At 41.9% G+C, this 20,612-nt stretch overlaps 1 protein-coding gene across 3 annotated transcripts in view; it reads right to left on the bottom strand.

The window, feature by feature from the left end:
* Positions 1–7,449: 7,449 nt before the first annotated feature.
* The window catches only part of LOC137191948 (low-density lipoprotein receptor class A domain-containing protein 4-like), a 228,506-nt gene continuing 215,343 nt past the window's right edge, over positions 7,450–20,612 (bottom strand). For all 3 annotated transcript variants that reach the window (XM_067602457.1, XM_067602456.1, XM_067602458.1), the window contains 3 exons: positions 18,757–18,911; positions 17,136–17,186; positions 7,450–13,968 (listed from right to left, as the gene is read on the bottom strand). In XM_067602457.1, the coding sequence (XP_067458558.1) occupies positions 13,384–13,968; positions 17,136–17,186; positions 18,757–18,911 (791 nt within the window). In that variant the 3' untranslated portion in view covers positions 7,450–13,383. The remainder of the gene's footprint in view (positions 13,969–17,135; positions 17,187–18,756; positions 18,912–20,612) is intronic.

Here is a 20,612-nt window from a genome sequence, read left to right as displayed (position 1 = left end):
TTATTTTTGAAAGCATCCTAACTTTACTTTTAGTGCCTAAAACGTTTGCACAGAACTGTATGTATTTGTTTCACCCCATACAAGTAGAAAATAGTGGTTGGTATCTTTTCATGCTGTGCATAAGTGGAGGCTGGTCCATAGAGACAGAGGAGGTTGCTCCTCCTCTATTTTTTGAGAGGCAAGAGGGAGATCAAAATATTAAAAAGAATATTTGATTGAAACTAACTATTACCAAATCTCAGTATTATTTATAAAAAAATTCACCCTTCTTTGAAAAATTGAATTGAAATTGAATTGAAATTCTGTTTAAAAAGCGTCAACAGCGACACCTGCAGGACAGGAGGAGAAAGAACAGTCTGTGCGAAGTGGTGGTGGGGGGAAGAGTGGGGGGAAGAGTGGGGGGCGGAGGAGGACGGGCTCCTGCTGTCCTCCGCAGGGCGGGCTCTCTTACATCATTTTAATGTACTTCATTTTTTTCATGTTAATCCATTATTGGCCAAGATACGTAAAATGATGCTCCAAGGGAGGACGTCCTCCCTAACCAATCAACAACCAGAATGCAATATTGACATCGCGTTGGTCCAATGATAGTTTCCAGATTACATCTTCAATTCTCCCCACTTTAAGGCAGAGTAGCAGAAGAAGATAACGAGCAGTAGAAAGCTGCTTGCGTTAGCCAACGCAACAGTTAGCTTGTTATAGCAGCCTGAATGACTCTTTATACATCCATGGAAGGACTGTTAAGGACTGTTGTTAAGCTAACGGGAGAATGGATTTGGACAGTGCGGCACAGCAGGACACCGCCGGGAAGGCTGGAGAGGGAAGCAACCGGAGAAACAACCAGGAGAGTTAGCTTGTTTGTCATTGTTGCTAATGATAGCAGACTGGTTAACCAACAGCCACAAAGTTCTGTTAACTAACAAACAAGATGACCAACAGCCACAAATGGACGCTATGACATGAATACTTGATCTCCATGAAAGAAAGAAGAAGACGTCAGATAATGTGAGTCAGAAACAGCTTCTCTCTCTGTGTGTCTCTTTGGTCGCTAATTTCATCTCTCATGGTTAAATGTCTCTGTGGCTGTTGTGTGAATTTATCTCCTTAACAAGAATGCAGCAGAGATGATATAATGTGCTGTAGGTAGTTTGCTAGTTGAAGTTACAGTGAGCTGTCTGGACTCACTCATTCATTTGGAATTGATCCAGTTTTTAATTGAGTGGTTGTTCAGTCACCTGTTGATGTTGTGTGATTAGTGAATGAGTGTGCAGGAGGTCTGGCTGCTTGTTGTTACAATTTTTTCAGTTCGTTTTTAAGCTGAGTCGTACATTGAGTAATAAGCTTAAAGTTACCAGAATAACAAATGTTAACTAGTGGTGTAAGGCATCCTCGTTGATCTGTGATCCGTACAGATTGCACCCCAGGGTTCCGCAGGCATATGAACTGCGGATTAATTGCAAAATTTAATGTCTCATTTAAGACAAAGTAAACAAACTGCTGTAAGTACAAGTCCTGGACAGACAACGTGTCGCTAACAGGGATTTTGAAGAGCGACGATCAAACCAGCATCTAACGGGTCCTAATTGACATTTGCAGGTACGTTTACCTGCCGTTTAATGTGCTGCAGCTGAGCAGCTAATTAGCTACGTAGCTGCTAACTGACGTTAGCGATGAATGTTAGTTTTGTGGCTCGTTCAACAAGCTGCAGGACAAAACGTGTGCTCGTGTTTCTAAGTTATCATCAAGTTTTGATAATGTGGACACAGGCTGTTTCATTCACTACCGTGTTAAAAGAGGAAGCGTCATATTGTTATTTAATTTAACAATAATTGAGCACTGAATATTTTATATAATTTAAGATTTTATTTAAACATTGGACATCTTAAATGTTGTTTTCATTTAAGACCACAGGCAAAAGTTCCTTGCTGTTCCTTGCTGTCAGTGTGTTACGGATTTTTTTTTTTTTTTTTTTTTTTTGCTGATCCTTAAAAATGATCTGATCCGTGACTCAAATCCGTGATACGATCCGTACCATGAGTTTTGTGTTCATATCAACACCCCTAGTGTTAACATGTTAGCTTTGTATACTATATTTTGTATGTCGTGCACATAGATAAGAGTGTGTAAGTCATGTATTTGATACATGCATTAATACTTTCTGATGTGAACCTACACTTTTAGATCTGTGAATGTTTTTAGTGTTCAGCACTGATCTGAACCTGTATCAGATCATAAGCTTTGTGGTACTTTATATATTTCTGTATACTAAGAAAATATATGGGAAACACATGTAAATCATGTGATATCTTGTCTGTTTTTGATGAGAACATAAATTTGTCGTTACAATAGAACAATACTATAAATTTGAATTTCACTTTGTTGGTAAAATGACACATTCAGAACCACTCCACGGCTAAAATGAGCACTTCTTTGTTTAGAAACAATATGTATAAATGTATTTAAATAAGCAGCCTTTTCACCACTCAAGGGTTTTTGTTTTTGAAAGCAAATTGTTTTATTGGCATATAAAATTGTCCCCCACCCCTCCAATTTCATCAGGTAGAGACAATGATATAGTTTGATGCAGTTTGTTGTAAGATTCCATGTTGGTTTTCCTCCTGTCCTCCCCAAATTTTTGAATCACCAGCCGCCACTGCTGTGCATATTGCACCAAGTGCAATTTAAATTTGTTTGAAAATTGTTTTTTGTGCCAAATGGCTTCAGTGAACACATGGTCATGCTGCCAGGAACAAACCAAGCGCAGCGGACACATTGCCACACACTTTCACCAGCGCCTCATACTACAACTCCTCACCTCCTGCACACACACATACTGTATATCAACTGAAAATGACATTTTGTACGCTGCAGTTTGGAGTTAATACACAAACCTTTTTTTGCTTAATGCTGAGTATGTGGTCTCAACAGTCATGTATATGTATACATGTATGTATGAAACTAAATATTTAAAGATGGCCTCCAGACATGTTTTTAAGACATCAGTCTGAATAATAAATTGAATCTGAAGAATCCAGAATCTATATACAATCTATGTAGACGCAAATATTTTGTTTAAGTTCAACTGCAGCACACAAGATGTCTCCTACTTCCCTGTAAAGTCCATTCTCAGTGTTTGTGACCTGGAGGCTTCAAGTTTCCACATCACACTTGTGTGAGTTGCACACTGGACCACAATTACTAAGCTAGTTATGGTGTCACAAATCATGCTTGTAGGCTCACACCTTCAACTCAGGTTTAAGATGAGCACAGAGAAGTTTTCCTCCTCCAGCAGATGAATGTAAAAACATCCTTCTTGTTTCACATTCACATCTGCGCACAAGAACAAAACATATATTAATATTCTGAAGAGTTCTGCATTGACCATTTATGGTTAATTGCAGTAGTGTGGTGACCATGTGATTTATAAAAGGGAAGATTGTGTGCAGAAGTGCTTGTGCACAGTTTTATAAAACTTTTGGCATGAAACTTACTCACAGTTTTATGAGGCCCCTGATGACAGTGGGTTAAGGTCAGGGTAGACACCACTTATTGAAAAGTCAGTATGGTTTGACACTTAGTTCTCCTATAGCTGTCAGCATCCAGTAATGTTAAACAGATCTAAACATCATGCTGTCACACACTGAGCGTGCTCCAGCCTGCCTCCTTCATTATGAATCTTATCTATATGTAAATATAACAGCGTTGCTCTGCTCTGATAGGAAGTGTGTGTGTGAGCTACAATGACCTCTGCTGTCCAAACTAATGAACAACTGTTTATGCAGTCCACTGCCCCTCGCACAAGCACCTGTCTGTTCTCCCACAGGGAGTATGACACAGAGGACAGAGCGGCGCTGCAATTCCTGAAATGATTTTAGTGTAAAGACAATCTGTGTTCCTCAGGTGTGAGTCAGTGGCTGAACACGACTCAAGTGTCAAGACGCCTCTGGGAAGCTGGAGGTGAAGTGCGGGTCAGGAGGGAAGAAAACTGTCCAAACTGTCCAAGACTAGTGATTTTCTCTACTTTGCATCTTTTTTTTTTACAAAGGTCAGTGGGATCATCTTTGAGGTAGCTGACAGACTGTGTCTACATTAGAAAGTTGCTGTGCAGGTCACATTTGTTGGTGTAGTTTCACCATAAAGCTTTGTTATAGTCTTTGAGTGGATAATATTTAAAGAAAAGATCAAACAGAAATAACCAAAAATCCACGTGAAAGCTACACAAAAAGACATATTTTCTCAGTTAGCTTTAGATGTGTGTAGACATGCAGATATGTTTTGTTTTAGGTGAGATTTCTGTCTCTGAGATTTCTGCCTCCACCGCAAAACAATAGAGGTGATTTATGGAGCTCAAATTAAATTCCATTAACCTCGATTACATTGAAAAAATAAAATGTAATAAAATGTCTGTCTGCAGTGTTCATTTGGTCTCTTCCAGCGTCCTCACAGATGTTGCGTTCCCCACAGCTGCTGCTTGTGATGTCATGTCCATTCCAGTCCTCCTCTCAGGAGGGAGATCTGGAGGTTCTGAATGCTTTGTGGTCAGTGCTGAGTCCTTGTGACTTGAAGAGTCAGTGTAGATGCTGGAACATCTAGCCCAAGTCTTCAATTCAAAAGGTCGCTAAAGGAATTCCATTAACTTCCACTGTATTGATGTGGAGGCAAAAATCTCAAAAACAGGGCACATGAAACCAAAACTATCTGCAAGGCTAGATACCACAATGTGCTGTAACTGAGAAAATATGTTTATTTTGAGTTTTTTGTAATTTGGTTGAACTGACCCTTTAATTTTAAAGGATTACACCAGCAATTTAGTATTGCACCCATAAATATGGGCGACTCACAATTTAAAAAAAGAGTGATCAAAATCAAAGCAGCAGAGGCTGAGATATCTTGACTTTTACTCCCTAGTATCATTATTAACATCCAAAAACACTGGATCCTACATTTCCCATAATGCAACTCAGCTGTCTCTGGAAAACACTCATGTCTTTCAAACTACATACCCCCAGTTTATAACGCAGGCTTTCTGTGTAGCAAAGGTGTAGCCTAGATAACTCTGATGACATCACTATCAGGATTATTTTCTCTGACAGGACGAAGCTCCTTCAACAAAGCTGCAACTAGTGATTATTTTCATTATTGATTAACCTGTCGATTATTTTCAGGTGATAAAGAAAATGCAAAGACTTTATTTTAAGGACTGTGAAGTAGGTAACTGTCTCCAGAAAGGTCTAAATCAGTTAGGTCTTAGCTGTCTTAGCTGCTGAGGTGCACAGGGTGTTTCCTCTCAACCAGTTTCCAAACAGAAGTGAATGTGTGGGCGCTGCTTCCTGATAAAATATGGAAGTGAAAACTTAGTACTAGAAAGTAGTTTGCTTCTCCCCCTCCTGTGTTTCCTGTCTGATGGTAAAAGCCTGGATGATGTTCAGACTCTGGAGCTGCATCATGTCTCATCTCTGAAGAAACTCCAGCTGATATGTGCTTAATTATCCCTGCATGGCCATCACCAGTGTGCCCGCTCTGAACGTGTGTGTGTGTGTGTGTGTGTGTAGTCAGGAGGAAATGTGAACAGTATCAGGGTGGTTGTGCTCCTTGCAGCGTTTTGGAGGAGGTTATGGAGAGGACATGAGGCGGGGCCCCGGGGCCCACCCTCCCTCTGCACTTGTAAGTGAGGCTAAGTGCTTTGAACATTAGCTTTGTTTCACTCTGTGAATGTTATGACAAGTTGCCAGATGGGGTCCGTCTATAAATAAGCTGGTCTTGGAGCTGAAATATACAGAAACTTATGTTTTATGCATTTCATTACTTTGCAGGGCTGAGTGAGTCATTTGCTCCTGGCTCAAGAGGATCTTTGCCAAACACTCTTTAACAAAAAACATCGAGTGAGGAAGAGGTAGCTTTTTAATGTAACCTGGATCTGACCTGTACTGTGCTGCTTCAACAGACGGGAAGAATCAGCAAATTTGGTTGATGGAGGTTAAAACCTCATCTGAAGCTCAGCGGAGACTTCTTCCAACACATGAAAGAAGAGAAGTAATGATTGCGGAGCACTGCAGAGCTGTCTTTTTAAAAGTGTTCAACTTCTGCAGCGTGCTGGCTGTAGCAGAGCAGCAGCTGGACTGAAAACACAGCTGCAGAGGTGGTCAGTTCCTATTTTTCTGTCCCTCTGAGAGAGAAGTCAGGACCTGTTTTTCCATCAGCACTGACCTCCTCAAATGGCACAGTTTCATTTTATTGAAGGGATACTGCAACAATTTTACAAGATTATTTTACTTTTTGTGAGGAGTTCACTCAGACTTAACAAAGTTCCTCAAGAGCCACAGATGATATTATACATCTGTTTTCACAATCCTGATAATGTCTTCAGGGTTATCTCGCCTACATTACTAACTGGAGTTTCATTATGGGAAATATAAGATTCAGTGTTTTTGTAACTTGACCCATAACTTGTAATTACTGCTCACGTGAAAAACCAAGTCAGAATTATCTAAAAGCTCCAATATAAATGTCGGATATGAAAGAAATTGTTGAAAAAGCAAACAAACATGAATGCCTAACCTTCATCACTTCCTTATGATGACTGTCACTATCCAGCTTGACATGTCAGGTGTTCCTCAAAGCAGGTTCTGTGAACTGGTCCTGTTGTCACTGTTACCTACCTCCATTATATCCATGTTCAAAAGTTAACTGAAACCTCTCAGACCTATGATTAGTTATTGTGTGTGTGTGTGTTTGTATGTTCGTTGGACACACTTTCTCATTCAAGGCAATGGGACGGTGTGTCCAAATGTTTGACTGCTACTGTACATCATGCAGGTGGTTCAGGTGATATTTACAGCATTTAACAAATCAGTCAATAGGAAACAATAATTTAACTTAAGTTTAACTGATTGTTAGTAGACTTGTGTTACAATTATAACTGGAGTGTGTGTTGGACGAGAGTATGAAATGAGTGTCAGTCTTGTATAATTAATACACCTTCAGACACAACTTGTCATGATGTGTCAGTGTGGTACAGAAATACAGGGATGTGCTGCTGCTTTGTATAGAACAGTTATTTTCTCCGTGTTGTTTGGCTGGAGAACACTTTGACAGACAACATGGAGAGCTGGGTTGTGTGATTGGACCATAGTATACCTGCTTATTGGTCTGCTTTTTTTTTCTTGTACTTTCCTTTTATTCTTTTCATCTGTTAATTTTGCACTTTATGTTTTATTTATTACCTTCCTCTGAACACTGGGTCTTAACCTGCATCACCGAGCAACTGATGAAGCAGACTTACAAGTCTGAGAAGTTGCTGCTGTGCCTTTAAATCCTGCTCACTTTATTTGGCTGCATCAGTGTGGATAGATAAAGAGCTGAGTGGCACCACCTTTCAGTAATCACATTACAAAACCTCATTATCTATATAACACTACAGGAAAAAATACAGGGAGAGCACCACAGTAATCACTTTTAAAGTTTTATTCATTACGCTGCAGTTTGACTACAGCATAAGTACAAGCATAAAATCTTTGACTACAACAGCACTTAGAGCAACATTTTTTGATTTTTTTCTTCTTTTCTGTAAAAGTATTGCAATAACAGACCTTAGGCCTAAAACCTATTACATCACAATTGCTTAAATAAAAAGAGGCAAAAATACACAACAATTTTACCTCTGTGTTTTGATATATATATACTGTATGCTCAGTGAATACAGTCATATATAGATCGAGGTTTCAGCACAGAGGGGGGAGGGGGAGACGAGAAGGATTCATTTTGTAAATAAAGCAAACCGATGTTACAAAACCCATGATGGAAGCAGTCCTATGGTAACTGTCAAGACAGAGAATACCAAACTGTTGAGACGTTATCATTGTTATTATTATCATCATTATTATTAAAATCTGGAACGATAAAAACAGCTACTTGTTGTCAGCAGTTGAGTACAGACTTCTGATAAGTGGAAAGAGGGAGAGCGCTGCAGGGGAGAAATCAAATAAAAATCAGTCTGAGCCCAAGTTAGTTCTTCAAGCTAGTGCAGGAAACGGAAAAAAAAAAAAAAAAAAAAAAAAAAAAGGTCTATTAAGAAGGAGAGCCGAGCGGCGCTCCAGCCAGAGTTACAATAGAGACTTTTCCAAATCAAAACTACACAACTGCCACTTATTTGGTGCTTTGAAGAGAAAATGGCACGTTGCTATGTACATCGTCTATAGATAAGAATGAACATGCTCTGCGGTTATTGTACAGTGGAGTTACAGTATTTTCAGTACATACTGTAAATAAATGACTGCAGATTAAACATGACTTGTTTCAATATACTGTGCCACGTATAACATTGTAATGTAGAAAATAAAAAAATAATAATAAAAAGAAGAAGTTAAATGACAGTTTTAACGGCATTTTTCCACTCATGTCACGCTGGTGCAACTTTCCCAACAAAAAAAAAAAAAAAAAAAGAAAAGAAAATAATTAAAAAGACCATTTTTCCTTTGATGTTTTTCCTGTTTGACAATCATGTGATCAAAAGATGATGATCCTCCTGTAGCGGAGCTGAAATGCTTTAACCAGAACCTAACATCAAGCCGGATCTATAGCAGTGCTGAGTGTGCTCGACAGTTTTATACTTTGGCAGATATACAAAACTACAGCTGAAGTCAACTAAAAAATATTATAAAGATCAATGAGTACAGACACATATTCTCCCGTTTCCGGAAGTGCTGACGGCTCTCGTGTGCAGTGGTCATGTGACGCGTCTCCCAACTAGACAGCTTCTGCTTTTTGTTCCAACAATTTACAAAGCGAGTTAAGATGACATTCAACCGGGGGGGGGTCCCCCGGCTGAAATCGTGGCATAAACACCAACTGATGTGTGTGTGTGATATATGTTTTCTTAAAAGATCTGTGTAATAGAACTATACATTTGTTAGTCGATTGTGGTCTAAATAAAACCACCAGCCAGTACCCAAATGATGGCAAGCACTGTGAAAGGTTGTTCTTAGAAGAGAAATCCAATAAACAAGTGAATAATATCTTTTCTCAACAACTTCCTTAATCCAGAGGTTATCTCATCCTTATCATAACAGACTAGTATTTATAGCAAAATATTATAAGTAGTAATTTGTATTTGTGTTGCAACCATATTCTAAGCATACTTTGCAAACCATGTTTTCTCATAAAAAAAAGACAAAGCACGTTTTTAACTGTAGGCATTTACAAATTTGATGCTGCCTTCTTAAAATTCTTATATTGTCTATACAGTATATTACATTATTCACAACATTTTTTTGTGGTTTCTACCCATTGGGTAGGATATGTGCATAATATATTCAAGTTATATACAGCACCTTACAAACAAACATAAAGAAAGACAGACTACTGAAAAAAGCACCGTTGGAAGTGAGGCACAACGAAGGTGGGAGCTTTTTGAGTGCAAGTGGGTTCCTATGTCTGCTCCACACACGGGTCAAATTACTGGTCGAAACGGCTTCAGCTGCTTCACCGGGAGTGACTGTTCCTGTCTGGCACAATAGAAGCAAACAGGCCGGTGATGGTGCTCACAAACGCCGCCGGTGAACCACTCGTTAACCGTAACTCTGAGCTAAAAATGTTCAAGGTTGAGCTGCGGTTTTGCAGAAACAGCCGGTGTTTTGCTGACATGGAAACAGACGCACCTCCGGCCCTGTGGTCACCAAATTTATAGTTTCATGCAGACCTTGTATTGAATGTGGGTTTTGTTCCGCTTCGTTGCAGGATCAGATTCACTTTGTTAATCAAACAAAAAGAGCTCGATGATTTCAAAAATCTGAATCTGCTGGACACTGGGATCACATTCCTACTGGAAAATCATATGTAAAGTCTGTATACTGGCTTAGGACAGCCAGGATCATTTTTCAGCAGCCTTTTCTCACACGTTTCTGTTCCGTTCTGCCAGACAGGCGGTCAGCCGAGATAAAGCACCTGTAAGGATTTCAAGCAGCAGTTGGACTGAGGTGTGGTCTGCTCAAACATGAACATTAGGCACCTTATTTACTCACATAATAGTAACATGCAAACCTCCTTGTAGAAAACATAAAATTCATCTTTATATCCTCCATTTACAAGCTATGACTGCGCAGACAGAACAAGCCCAGAAAACAACAGAAAGAAGGAAGAAAAAGAGGAAAGAAACGCAGGTTTGAAGCACGTTCTTACAGTCAAAAGCCAAAGTGTCGGGACAGTCTCTCCAGCAGCTGCCTCACCTCCAAGTCCTGTGTGTAACTGGAGGTAAACGCCGCAAACTAGATCTATTACAGGTCTTCTCTTGTCCTCAGTGGAAATAAAAACACAAACTGAGACCGATGTTTGTCTCAATACTTGTGCTTTTGACTGCAAAGGGTCAGATTTCTCTCCTTCTAGTTTTGGATGAGTTGAGGGGACCGGATGGGCAGAAGGACAGAGGACTGAAGGGGGGTGAGGTTGGGTGGGTGGGGGGGGGGCATGAGAAGCAGCAGTAGCAACAATAGTAGCAGTAGCAGCAACAGCAATAGCAGCAGCGATGTAGTAACACACACACACACACATACACACACAACTGTAGAGCCAAATGGATACACAACTGGGACACATGCATACATTCAAACACGCAGCTTTACACACTGATGCTAACAGAATGTGAAGGCTTTTGTTAAAACTCCCCTGAAAGACGCACTAACACTTTGTTGGTTTTGGTCTTTTCATTGGATTTGTTGACAGTAAGAAAAAAATTGATTAATCTCAATTTCTCAAAGAGAAAGCAAAACTGTTTTCCAATAATGTACTTTTTTTTTTCTTCTGAGATCTTCCTCAAGCTGTCTCACCACCATCCATAATTTGTATTAGTTGTATTTAATTTGCATTGCACTGAGGGACAATAACGACCATCAACAGCACACTTAAAAACAAAGCGTTTTAGTGGGCATACTGACTTTTTTTGAGAGTACTTTTCCAGTGTGAACACACCACAGTACTTTACTCAAAACCTGCTTACAATTAGTATGCAGTATGGGATCGGGACACAGTGGGTGACTCTACAATATCTCAATGATCAAAACAAGTGATCAAAACAGGGTTTTCAATAAGACTCTTGCCTTGTGCAGCTTTAATGGAACCTGTGAGGTGAACTCTGGCATGCACTGTCTTTGAGCTTTTTACAGCGAGGTCGCTCCCGCACCATGATAATAACTATCATGCATGTCTGGCTTTTTAAAGAGACACTCTACTGAATTCCAATGAAAGTTTAATTAATGATGTGTTAATATGGACAGTGCCACATAAGTAATATGTCCTTGAATCTCTAAACTCAGACAAAGCAGTCAGATACACACAGGTGTGGACACACATAGATACACACACACACACACACACACACAACACTCCTGCAGGAGCATTAAGTGCTTTTCTGTGTTGTTAAAAGGTCTAAACACACACACACATACACGTACACACAGGGAAGAGAGGACTGCACTAGCACACTGCCAAACAAGGGCTCCACTCCAGTCTCCACTTTAAAGGGCTTGGCGGACTCTGCATCATTTGAACGCACTTTTTCTGCACACGGATGGAAGGAGGGACGATTAACAGTGTTTTAGCAAAGACACTGTTAGAAAGCTGGGATGCGAGGTGGGGGGGGAGGGAGGGGGGTGTTGGAGAAGGAGGTGGGCACTGGCATTGAACGCAAACAAGATAGAGAGACAGAGAAAGCACAAGAGCAGAGGAGAAGGCAACAATGAGCAGAGAAAAAGGCTAGATTTTCAAAAAGGTTTTTTTTTTTTTTTTTTTCCTTTTACAAAAAAGGACCCTCCCATAGCCCTTTGACTTCGACCACAGACAGTTTTCATTAAAACCTGATTGCTGTGCTGGCGGATGCAGACAGGAATCTTCACTTTGTGTCGTCTTGTTTTGTTTTTTTTTGTGTGTGTGTGGTTTTTAGAGATGTGAAGACGGAGAGCCGAGCCTTCTTTTTTTTTTTCCCGTTTTGTGTTTTCGGTGTCATGGCGGCGGGGGGTTCGAGTTCAGTGTGGCTGTTGGCAGAATGCACTGTGCATGTCGAGATGAGCGGAGAGAGGATAGGAGGATGTGGAGGGGGGGTGGGGAGGGGGAGGAAGTGTCAGGTGCTCAGAGGTCGGGACAGAGTTGAGAAGAGGAGAATCTGCTGCGACCGCTGCTGGGCGGACAGTTAAGATATGTTTGCTTTTTGTTATGGAGTTAGGTTATTCTTGGTTAACTTGATATCCGAGCAGCTGGCCAGATCTTCCCACAATTGTTAGTACGACATGCTGGATCTTGCCAAGTAGCTTTAATCTTTGTGAGGAACTACTCTGGTTTGGGAACATTGTAACAAACTGCCAGAGGAAGTAGGAAACTGTTTGTCCACCCAGCGGCCGGTCGCGAGGCAGATTTCTTCCCCCGCTAGGCTGAGGTGTACACAGACGTGAAGCAGTACAAGGTTATTCTCTTACTAAGTCTCACTGTGCCTGTGGTGAAAGCAGACAGAGATGTCGTAGGCTGGGTACGAGTATTTCTTGCGGTTTCAAAAAAGGAAGGACATAAGCTTATAATACTTTTTTTTTTTTTTTGCTCCCAACTGTTTAAACAACTTTGGAGCCAAAGTTCAGTCAGTCAGTCCATTCATGAAAAGGACACAAAAAAAAGAAAAAACAAAACAAAACAAACACATCATCAACATTTTCATCATCTCATAGCATCATTTCCCTCTTCTCTTTTACAACAAAAAAATAGTGCAACTTTTAGATAACTTTTCTTTTTTGTGTTTTGAATGTTAGAACAAGTCTTTTTTTTTTCTCCCCTCCCCTTGTTTTGCTTCCTCGTGAACCTTGGCACTAAGATTTGGGTTTGTGAGTCTCTTGTTTTTGTTGTGTTCTCTGTAAGTCCTTGATTCTCAGTTCTCGCTTTGTGCACAGATCCCGGTCCGAAAAAGAAGAAACAAAAAAGAAAACATCATCCTCAGTTCATGGGGACAGAGTCGTCACCCGAGGGGGAGGGAGAGAGGGGGGTGGGGTGGACAAAAAAGTTAATTGTTTCAATCTGTGCTAGCAGTATGTTTTTTTTTCTCAAATGAACGAAAAAACAAAAACTCCACGCAGTGCATACATCCTGCCCCAGCAGTGCTAGCTGTTTGAGTTCCTAACATCGGAAAGAAACAGGAAACAGAAATGAAATCAACGCTTGGTTCCTCTCTTTCCTTGTTTTGTTGTAGCTAAGGTTGATATTTATTTGTGCATGGGAGTGTGGAGAGAGGACATGAGAGACAGAGAGAGAGAGCGATAGAGAGACCGCTGCTTACAGGTGATCAGTGGACAGAGGGGTGAAGAGGAGAGACAGTTCTCAGTCTGGGGTGGGTGGCCCCACCTGCTCTTTTCTTCACACCAGGTCCTCCGGTTGGCCATCCTTGGCCTTGGCAGGTACAATTGTGCTTTCTGATTGGCTCTGCTGCTGGATCGTCCTGCTCCCTGGCCCCCCCACCCTCTGGTTATTGCTGTGCTGGTGTAGAAAGAACGCTGAGCCGGGGTAGTGGCCCATCACCTCGCTGTACGCCGGCGGGGGGCCCTCCATGCGCCCGTGGCTGCTGGAGTTGGCCGCGCTGATGCCCGAGTTACTGCTTGGCGGCCTCGGACCGCCTCCTCCCATGCCTCCCCCTCCTCCCCCCACCCCTCCCAGGCTCCCGCCTCCCCCCATGTCGATCAAGTCACTGTCGTAGATGGTCCGATTGGGCGGCGCCCTCACCGACTCGCGGTTAAGCTCCATCTGCTGCTCGGGGTCGCGGAGCTGCAGGGTGCAGGGCCCCTGGTACGGCGGGGGCTCCTCGCCATCCGACAGCGAGATGGTGGGCGGCAGGTCGATCTGGTGCTGCAGGTAGGGGTAGGTGGGCTGGAAGCGGCTGAAGCGGTCGCGCTGCATGAAGGAGGGAGCGGTGAAGCGATCCCTGGCCTGGGGAGCGTATAATACCTGAGAGAAAGACACAGATGGAGGGTGAGGAAGACGGGTGAGAGAAGGGGAGGGAGGAAGGATTAAAGGAGATTAGGAGAGAAGGAGGAGAGTAAGGGAGGAAAGAGGAGGAGAAGAGATGCAAGAATGTCAGTATAGTCATAACAGTTGGCTAGCATCAACAGACAATCTGGTTGAAAACAAAATTACAACTGTTAGAATATCAACACGTGTCACAATATGGCAAATATATACAAAATGACATCAAATATTCATGTGATTATGTTGTACTACATCAGACAAAACACTTCAATTGTGTCAAAAATTACATTTCAATAATAAGTTTTGTTCATTTTTAATTATAATTTGTTTGGAATCCAGAAAAACAGAATTATGTCAAATGAGAACATGACATTGTTATAAAAGTCAGAGGAAATGAACATAATGTTGTGTAGCAGACATTTCTTCTCTTATTAAACATCTAGTGACCCCCCAGATTAATCTATAGGTCTCCCAACCAAGCCTGCAAGTTTAAAGAAAGACTTGAAAAACTGCAAACTCATCCTTTAATGCATCAGCGGTATTGACCACTAACATAAGCTCATGACATTGATTCCAGTGGAGTACGCTGAATATTTTAGTTGTTGTCTCCTGCTGCAAGTATAAATGAATCCAGTGTAAGCATTTGACTCAGGTAAACGATGTTACAGCAACAGCCCACACCACTGTGCCACCAATTAGTTATTTAAGACATTAGAGTGTAATTACAGTAAAGAGAAGAAGAGATCTCCTACAACAGCAACAACATTCGACACATCGACTCGGTCGTCCGGCTTTTGTCTGAGATCTTCACCTCAATTAGCTCTTCAGACTGTGCCTGTGTGATCCATTTCTTCATTTCTCACATTTCTGTCCAATTCAACACATTTCTACTGTGGCGAGTCATTATCAGAGGGAACCCATTTCAATTAGTGACTGTGGCTCTAATAGTCCACCCCCACTGACAAGGCAGTCTGGATGGAGAGAACAACAGACTGGAAAAAAAAAAACCTGTGGGGTTGTGGTGGTGGTGGGGGGTGTGTGTGTGTGTGGGGGGGGGGGGGGGGGGGGGGGGGGGGGGGGGAGTAGAGGATCATGGCAATTGAAATGGAGAGAGACAGAGAGAGAAAGAGTGGAACTGAAAGGATTAAAAAGAAAAGCTAGTGAGATAAGAGGAAAAGGGAAAGGAGAGAAGCAGAAAGAGCCATAGAGATAAACAGAGGTAGAAAGAGAAATGAAGAAAGGGAGACGGAGAGATGAAATGGAGAGGAAAGGAGAACTATAGAGCCAGACAGATAGAGAGACAGACAGAGGGAGGGAGGGAGGGGGAGAGAAAGGTGTATAGCTGATGGAGGGAGCAGAGCGCAGCAGAGCAGGGCAGCTCTCAGACGGCTGTCTAGACAGTGTCAGGGGAGGTGTTGCTGATTAATGACGCACCAAAAACCATCCACCCCCCTGCCACACACACACACACACACACACACTCAGCCTCCTTCCCTGCATCTATCAGCCACCCACACTCACTGGCTGCGTCTCCCTCTGTGTTTGTCTCTCCATGGCCTTTTCCTCTTTTTTCCAGGTCTCTCAGCGTTGACACTGTGTTTACCTCCCTTTATCCTCCTGCGCCTCTTCTTCTCTGACTCCCTTCACCTGCCATCTAGTCTTTTCTCTCTCCGTCTACCCCTCATGACTCTTTCTCTTTCTTCTTCTCTTTTACTTTTGTTTACACGTAAAGCTTTTAGCTGCCAGTATACTCTGAACCAAACCAAATACGGTGCGTTTGTGTAGGCATAAGGTCACTTTTGAGCCAAAACAAAGTGCTACATTTGGTTTTGATTACAGCGAGCCCGGCCGAACTTTTCACACAGCTTCAATACACTACTGTTTGCAACTTATCAATACGATCATGTGATCGGCTGTGTATTTGAGTGTCCTTTAGGCTGTGTGTTTCTAGATTTCCCAGTGTGTCGCCTCCCATTGCGACTCCTTCTGGCGTGGACAACATTAAGCAAACAGATCACCGGTCACAGCGAGTATACTGGCGTTTGCTATCCTGTATTCACCAGCCAAATTTGATTTTGTTTGGAGAATAGTGCCAGTCGTGCCCGGCACCACTTACAAGCTTCAATTCCTGGATGATCAAATATTTACAAGCTACTAAACTGCAAATGTCAAGATCTTTGTGCCTCGATAGTATTCCTGTAATAACAGAACAATTAGACACGGGCGAGTACTAAGAAAACCAGCAGACTGAGATTCACAGAACAGCTGAGATGAGACAGAGATTTCTTCTATAACGCAGCAAGTAGAGAAAGTAGATCCTCCTTTCTCTCACTTTCATTTGTTTTAGTTGCTACTTTTATAGCCTATACTTTCTTTTTATTATGCCTCTCAATGTCAAACACTCTTCTAGCAAGTTATCTACATTCAGACTGCAGGCAAACGTGGCCCAAATGTGATTATTATGCTCATATGTGACTCAGATCTGTTTTTTCTTAATAACCATGTGAACAGCACAGATCACATCTGATCTTTTCACTCCTGATTTGGGCCACTTTCATATGTGGTCAGATACAGATCTGATTTTCTTTGCAATGCCACCTCAGTCTGAACAGTCATATCAGAATTTACGTAACTCTAGATCGACAGTTGTCACAATTCTGCGTCACTCAGTGAAAATTTGGCTCTGTTCCTCCTCATCCTCGTTATCATCTGATCAGAATATCCTAAAACACGAGGTGACGTCTTCAAATGTCTTGTCTTGAAATCTGAAAATATTCAATTTACCATGAGGTAAGACCAAGACAAGCATTTGTCATATTTGAAAGCCTGGAATCAGCAACTAACTGTTTGGCATTTTTTGCTTGAACAGTATTTTAAACGATGAATCGATGATGAAAATAGTCGCTGATTAATAATCTTTGGATCGACTGATTGATTAGTGGTTGCAGCTCTACAACCTGGTAGACAGTTTGTTTGTCCTCTTTGGTTCTACATACAGCTGTCATGATGCTGATTCTGTAGATCTAAATGTTCTTCTCAGTCATCATGGTGGTAAATATTAAACATAGCCTCGCTCTGTCTGCCTCCTCACAGTGAACAAGACTTGGCTGTGGGTACACCAGGGTTCAGTGTGGTGGTGGTCTTACCTCCGAGGCACCTTGTCGAGAGCCACTGTCTGAAGGCCACAGGCACCCGTCCTACACAACGAGACAGACAAAACAAGAGGAAGGCTGAGATTTAAAATTCCCAGGTGGTTTGAAGATGATCACACACCTGTCTGCAGCTTTATATTGGAGCTTTAATGGGATTTTCACACATATCATGTTATTGATAAATACGATAAGTTGCTATATCTTGATTTCTTTAATGCTGACAGAGTGATCAGTTATCTTGGTTAACATTAAACATGTAGTAGACAATGGTTAAGTCATGTGACAGCTGCTGCTTTGAAAACCAACAATTGCTGCTTTGTAGTTTGTTACGTCTGAGACGGTTTTTGATGTGCGATCTTAAAGAGAGGCCGTTACGCCGCCGTTACAAACACTCTCTTTAACGAAAAAAAAAAGAAGGAAAAACACCCTAAAAATAACAACTTAATGAGGATACAAAAGATGAAACGACGACGCTGAGAAATGCCTGATGGCTTCAAACTAAAATCCTGCCCTGTTTGGTAGCGAGGACCACAAAAGGCAGACAGCTTCCAACATTAAAAATAGACAGGATAAAAGCTACAACAAAGAAACACAACTGTCAAATAATTGCACTTTCTCCCTCGTCTACGTTTGACTTCGGGATCTTTTCTTAGACGGCACAGTCAACAAAGTTTAGTGGAAAAAAAATAATACATGAAACGCAGGACAAACTGGCATAAATCCTGCTTATTCATGTGTCTGTTAGGAAGCAAAGACTATTCTTCCAAATTGCACTTTCTCTGCTGTGGGGGCTTTGCCGGCTTGTTGCTTTCTGATCTTACATTCAACGTTTTTTTTTTTTGCTTTGTGTCTGCTTCTGTTTGTATAATGTTTGCTTTAATTGGACGGTACGGAGCAGTAAATGACAGGAGATATGACGAAGAGGAGATGAGAGATTATTAGCTGAATTTAAATCATCTGTAGCAGGACAAACATTTGTGTGCGTAAACATCTGCATGCATCATATTCTGTGCCTGAGCTGATTTCACTGGGTGCGATGGCGCGATGTGCATATATGCAAGTGTCTGTGTGTGTTTGTCCCGGTGTGTCGACATGTCAGTATGGGGGCAGAGCCGCTGCTGTCTAGACAGCGCTGTAGTGAATTAAACATCAAGGCCTGACAGAGTCTGGCTCTGAAGAAACCAATTCAGCAAGTTCACCTAACAGACGGGAGCAAAGCTGTTACCTCAGTGAAACTGGGACAGAGACTCCGACTGGGATAAAAGGATTCATTTAGCTCAGCGCAGCTTTACTGGGAACAAACTGGTGTGCTATGTTTGTCCTGCTTCAGAAATGAAGAAATGTACTGTCACAATGACGACGCGGGGACAGTCAGCGAGAACAGATGAAGAGACAGACACACACGTACTTTTTCCACTCGCAAACCAGTTTAGATCGAAATGTTATTGGCGTGAACGCTGGGAGAACAAGACTGTCAGAGCAGCTAAATACAACCCAATACAGACAGTATCTTTTTGTCTCTCTCTCTCACACACACACACACACACACACACACACACACACACACACACATACACACACACACACACACACACACACACACAGTGATACTGACCTGCTGCAGGGCATGGTCGTGCCTGCGGGCCTGGCTCTGCCTTGTTATAAAGGACCAGGTGGAGAGCTTGTAGTGGTTGAGCAGGCAGATGATCACCACCACCATCACTGTCATCACCACGATGATGATGACGATCTGAACAAACTCCAGTTCAGCTGCACAAACACACAGAGAGGAGAGGATTAGACTCAAACACGATACAAGAGACGCGGGTTCCCAAATAATCCCGATCATTATGTGAACACAAAAATTTTAAACACACCAAATAAATCTGCACAATTTCAGATATTAAACTCTGAGGTTAGCTGTGTGATGTAAAGTGTGGGTTAAAAAACAAGCTGAAAGGAAATAAATGTTCAGGAACATTACGGTAGTTTGCATTGTGTTGAGATTGTAGTGAAGCAAAAGCATTCAATAATAAAATCTTATTTTGTCATAGTGAAATGTTCTTACACTCCTAACAGTTGTCCTTTGAGCATTTTGATGTTTTTTAAAGCTGTTGTCCCCAAGCTTTGTAGCTTTTTAACCAAATCCAACTCACAAACCTTTATCAAAGGTCACACATTTCAAACAACGCTTTCACATTTGCACATTGTCCCATTTGAAAACATATTAAAGGCTTGAAGAGATAAAAGTACCCAGTATTAACAGTATTAACAGGAAATACCTCGGATTTATCTTGAGGTATCGTTAATGTTTGTAACACCTGTGCTTTAACTAGATAACAAGTCACAATGTCTGCTGGGAAAAAAGCCTGTTCTACAATTCTATGACAACTAGGAATGCTGATGAAGATCATTTGATATGATTAAAAGCTCCAGCACAGCTACTAAACACACCTTGTGGTGGGATTGTCAGCTCAACTGATGTGTTGTGGGATTTAAATGAAAATGTTTAAGACCTTTCAGGAGCCGATGACAATTTGACAGCAAAGTTGTGTTTTAACATGTGTTCGCCAGCAGGGGGTAGCACAGGTCAAACTCAAAGTCACTCTGTCACATCCACTATGTATATATGGTTGAAATGTGTGTGTGCGTCTGGAGACTCTGCAGAGAAAAGCTTCAAATCACAGAAAAGATGAGTGTTGAGCCCGTGGTGTCTGTCTCGGTGTACAGTGGTTTCTTTGTGAGGATGCTGAATAACTGCGGTGTTTCTGTCCTCAACAAACAACAGTCTCACACACACACACACACACACACACACACACACACACACACACACACACACACACACACACACACACACACACACACACAAACGCACACCAGCATCTGAGCTGATCTGGATGACCTCCCAGTTCAGGGCACCACTGGGAGACACAATGATCGCTGCTTTACAGTCACGTCTGCCTCTTGTTCATTGTTTCATGCTTTCGTCCTTTTTTTCCTTCTTCCCCCTCTCCTCCCACTCTGTGTCTTTGAACCTGGTGGTCCCTTCCTCTGTCTCCACTCACTCTATCCATCTTTCCTCTCTCCCCATCCCTCCATCCTCCCCTTTCATTCCTCTCTCACCCACATCATTCTTTCTCTGTTTCTTATTCTTCGTCTCCCGCTTGTTTCTCTCTTCCTCTGTCTATCCCTCCTTCCTTTCCTCCTCTCTCTCTCTCTCTGCAGTCTGAGACTCTTTTGTTGTGAGTTGTCGGTTTGTTCTGAGCAGAAGTCTTGACCTTGTCTGGTCTTGGCACCCAGTCTGACCTCTGACTCACACTCTTACTCACTGCTGGACACTCACTCACTTTATGTGTGTGTGTGTGTGTGTAGTTTGTGTAGCTCCGCAAGAACAATGACACAATGTACACTCTAGCTATTTGAGCTACAATGCCTCGATTCTGGCGGACACTTTCTCCACAAAGCTCT

This window comes from Thunnus thynnus, chromosome 10, assembly GCF_963924715.1.
Source record: "Thunnus thynnus chromosome 10, fThuThy2.1, whole genome shotgun sequence".
Taxonomy (NCBI): domain Eukaryota; kingdom Metazoa; phylum Chordata; class Actinopteri; order Scombriformes; family Scombridae; genus Thunnus; species Thunnus thynnus.
This window is presented reverse-complemented; position numbering and strand designations above follow the sequence as displayed.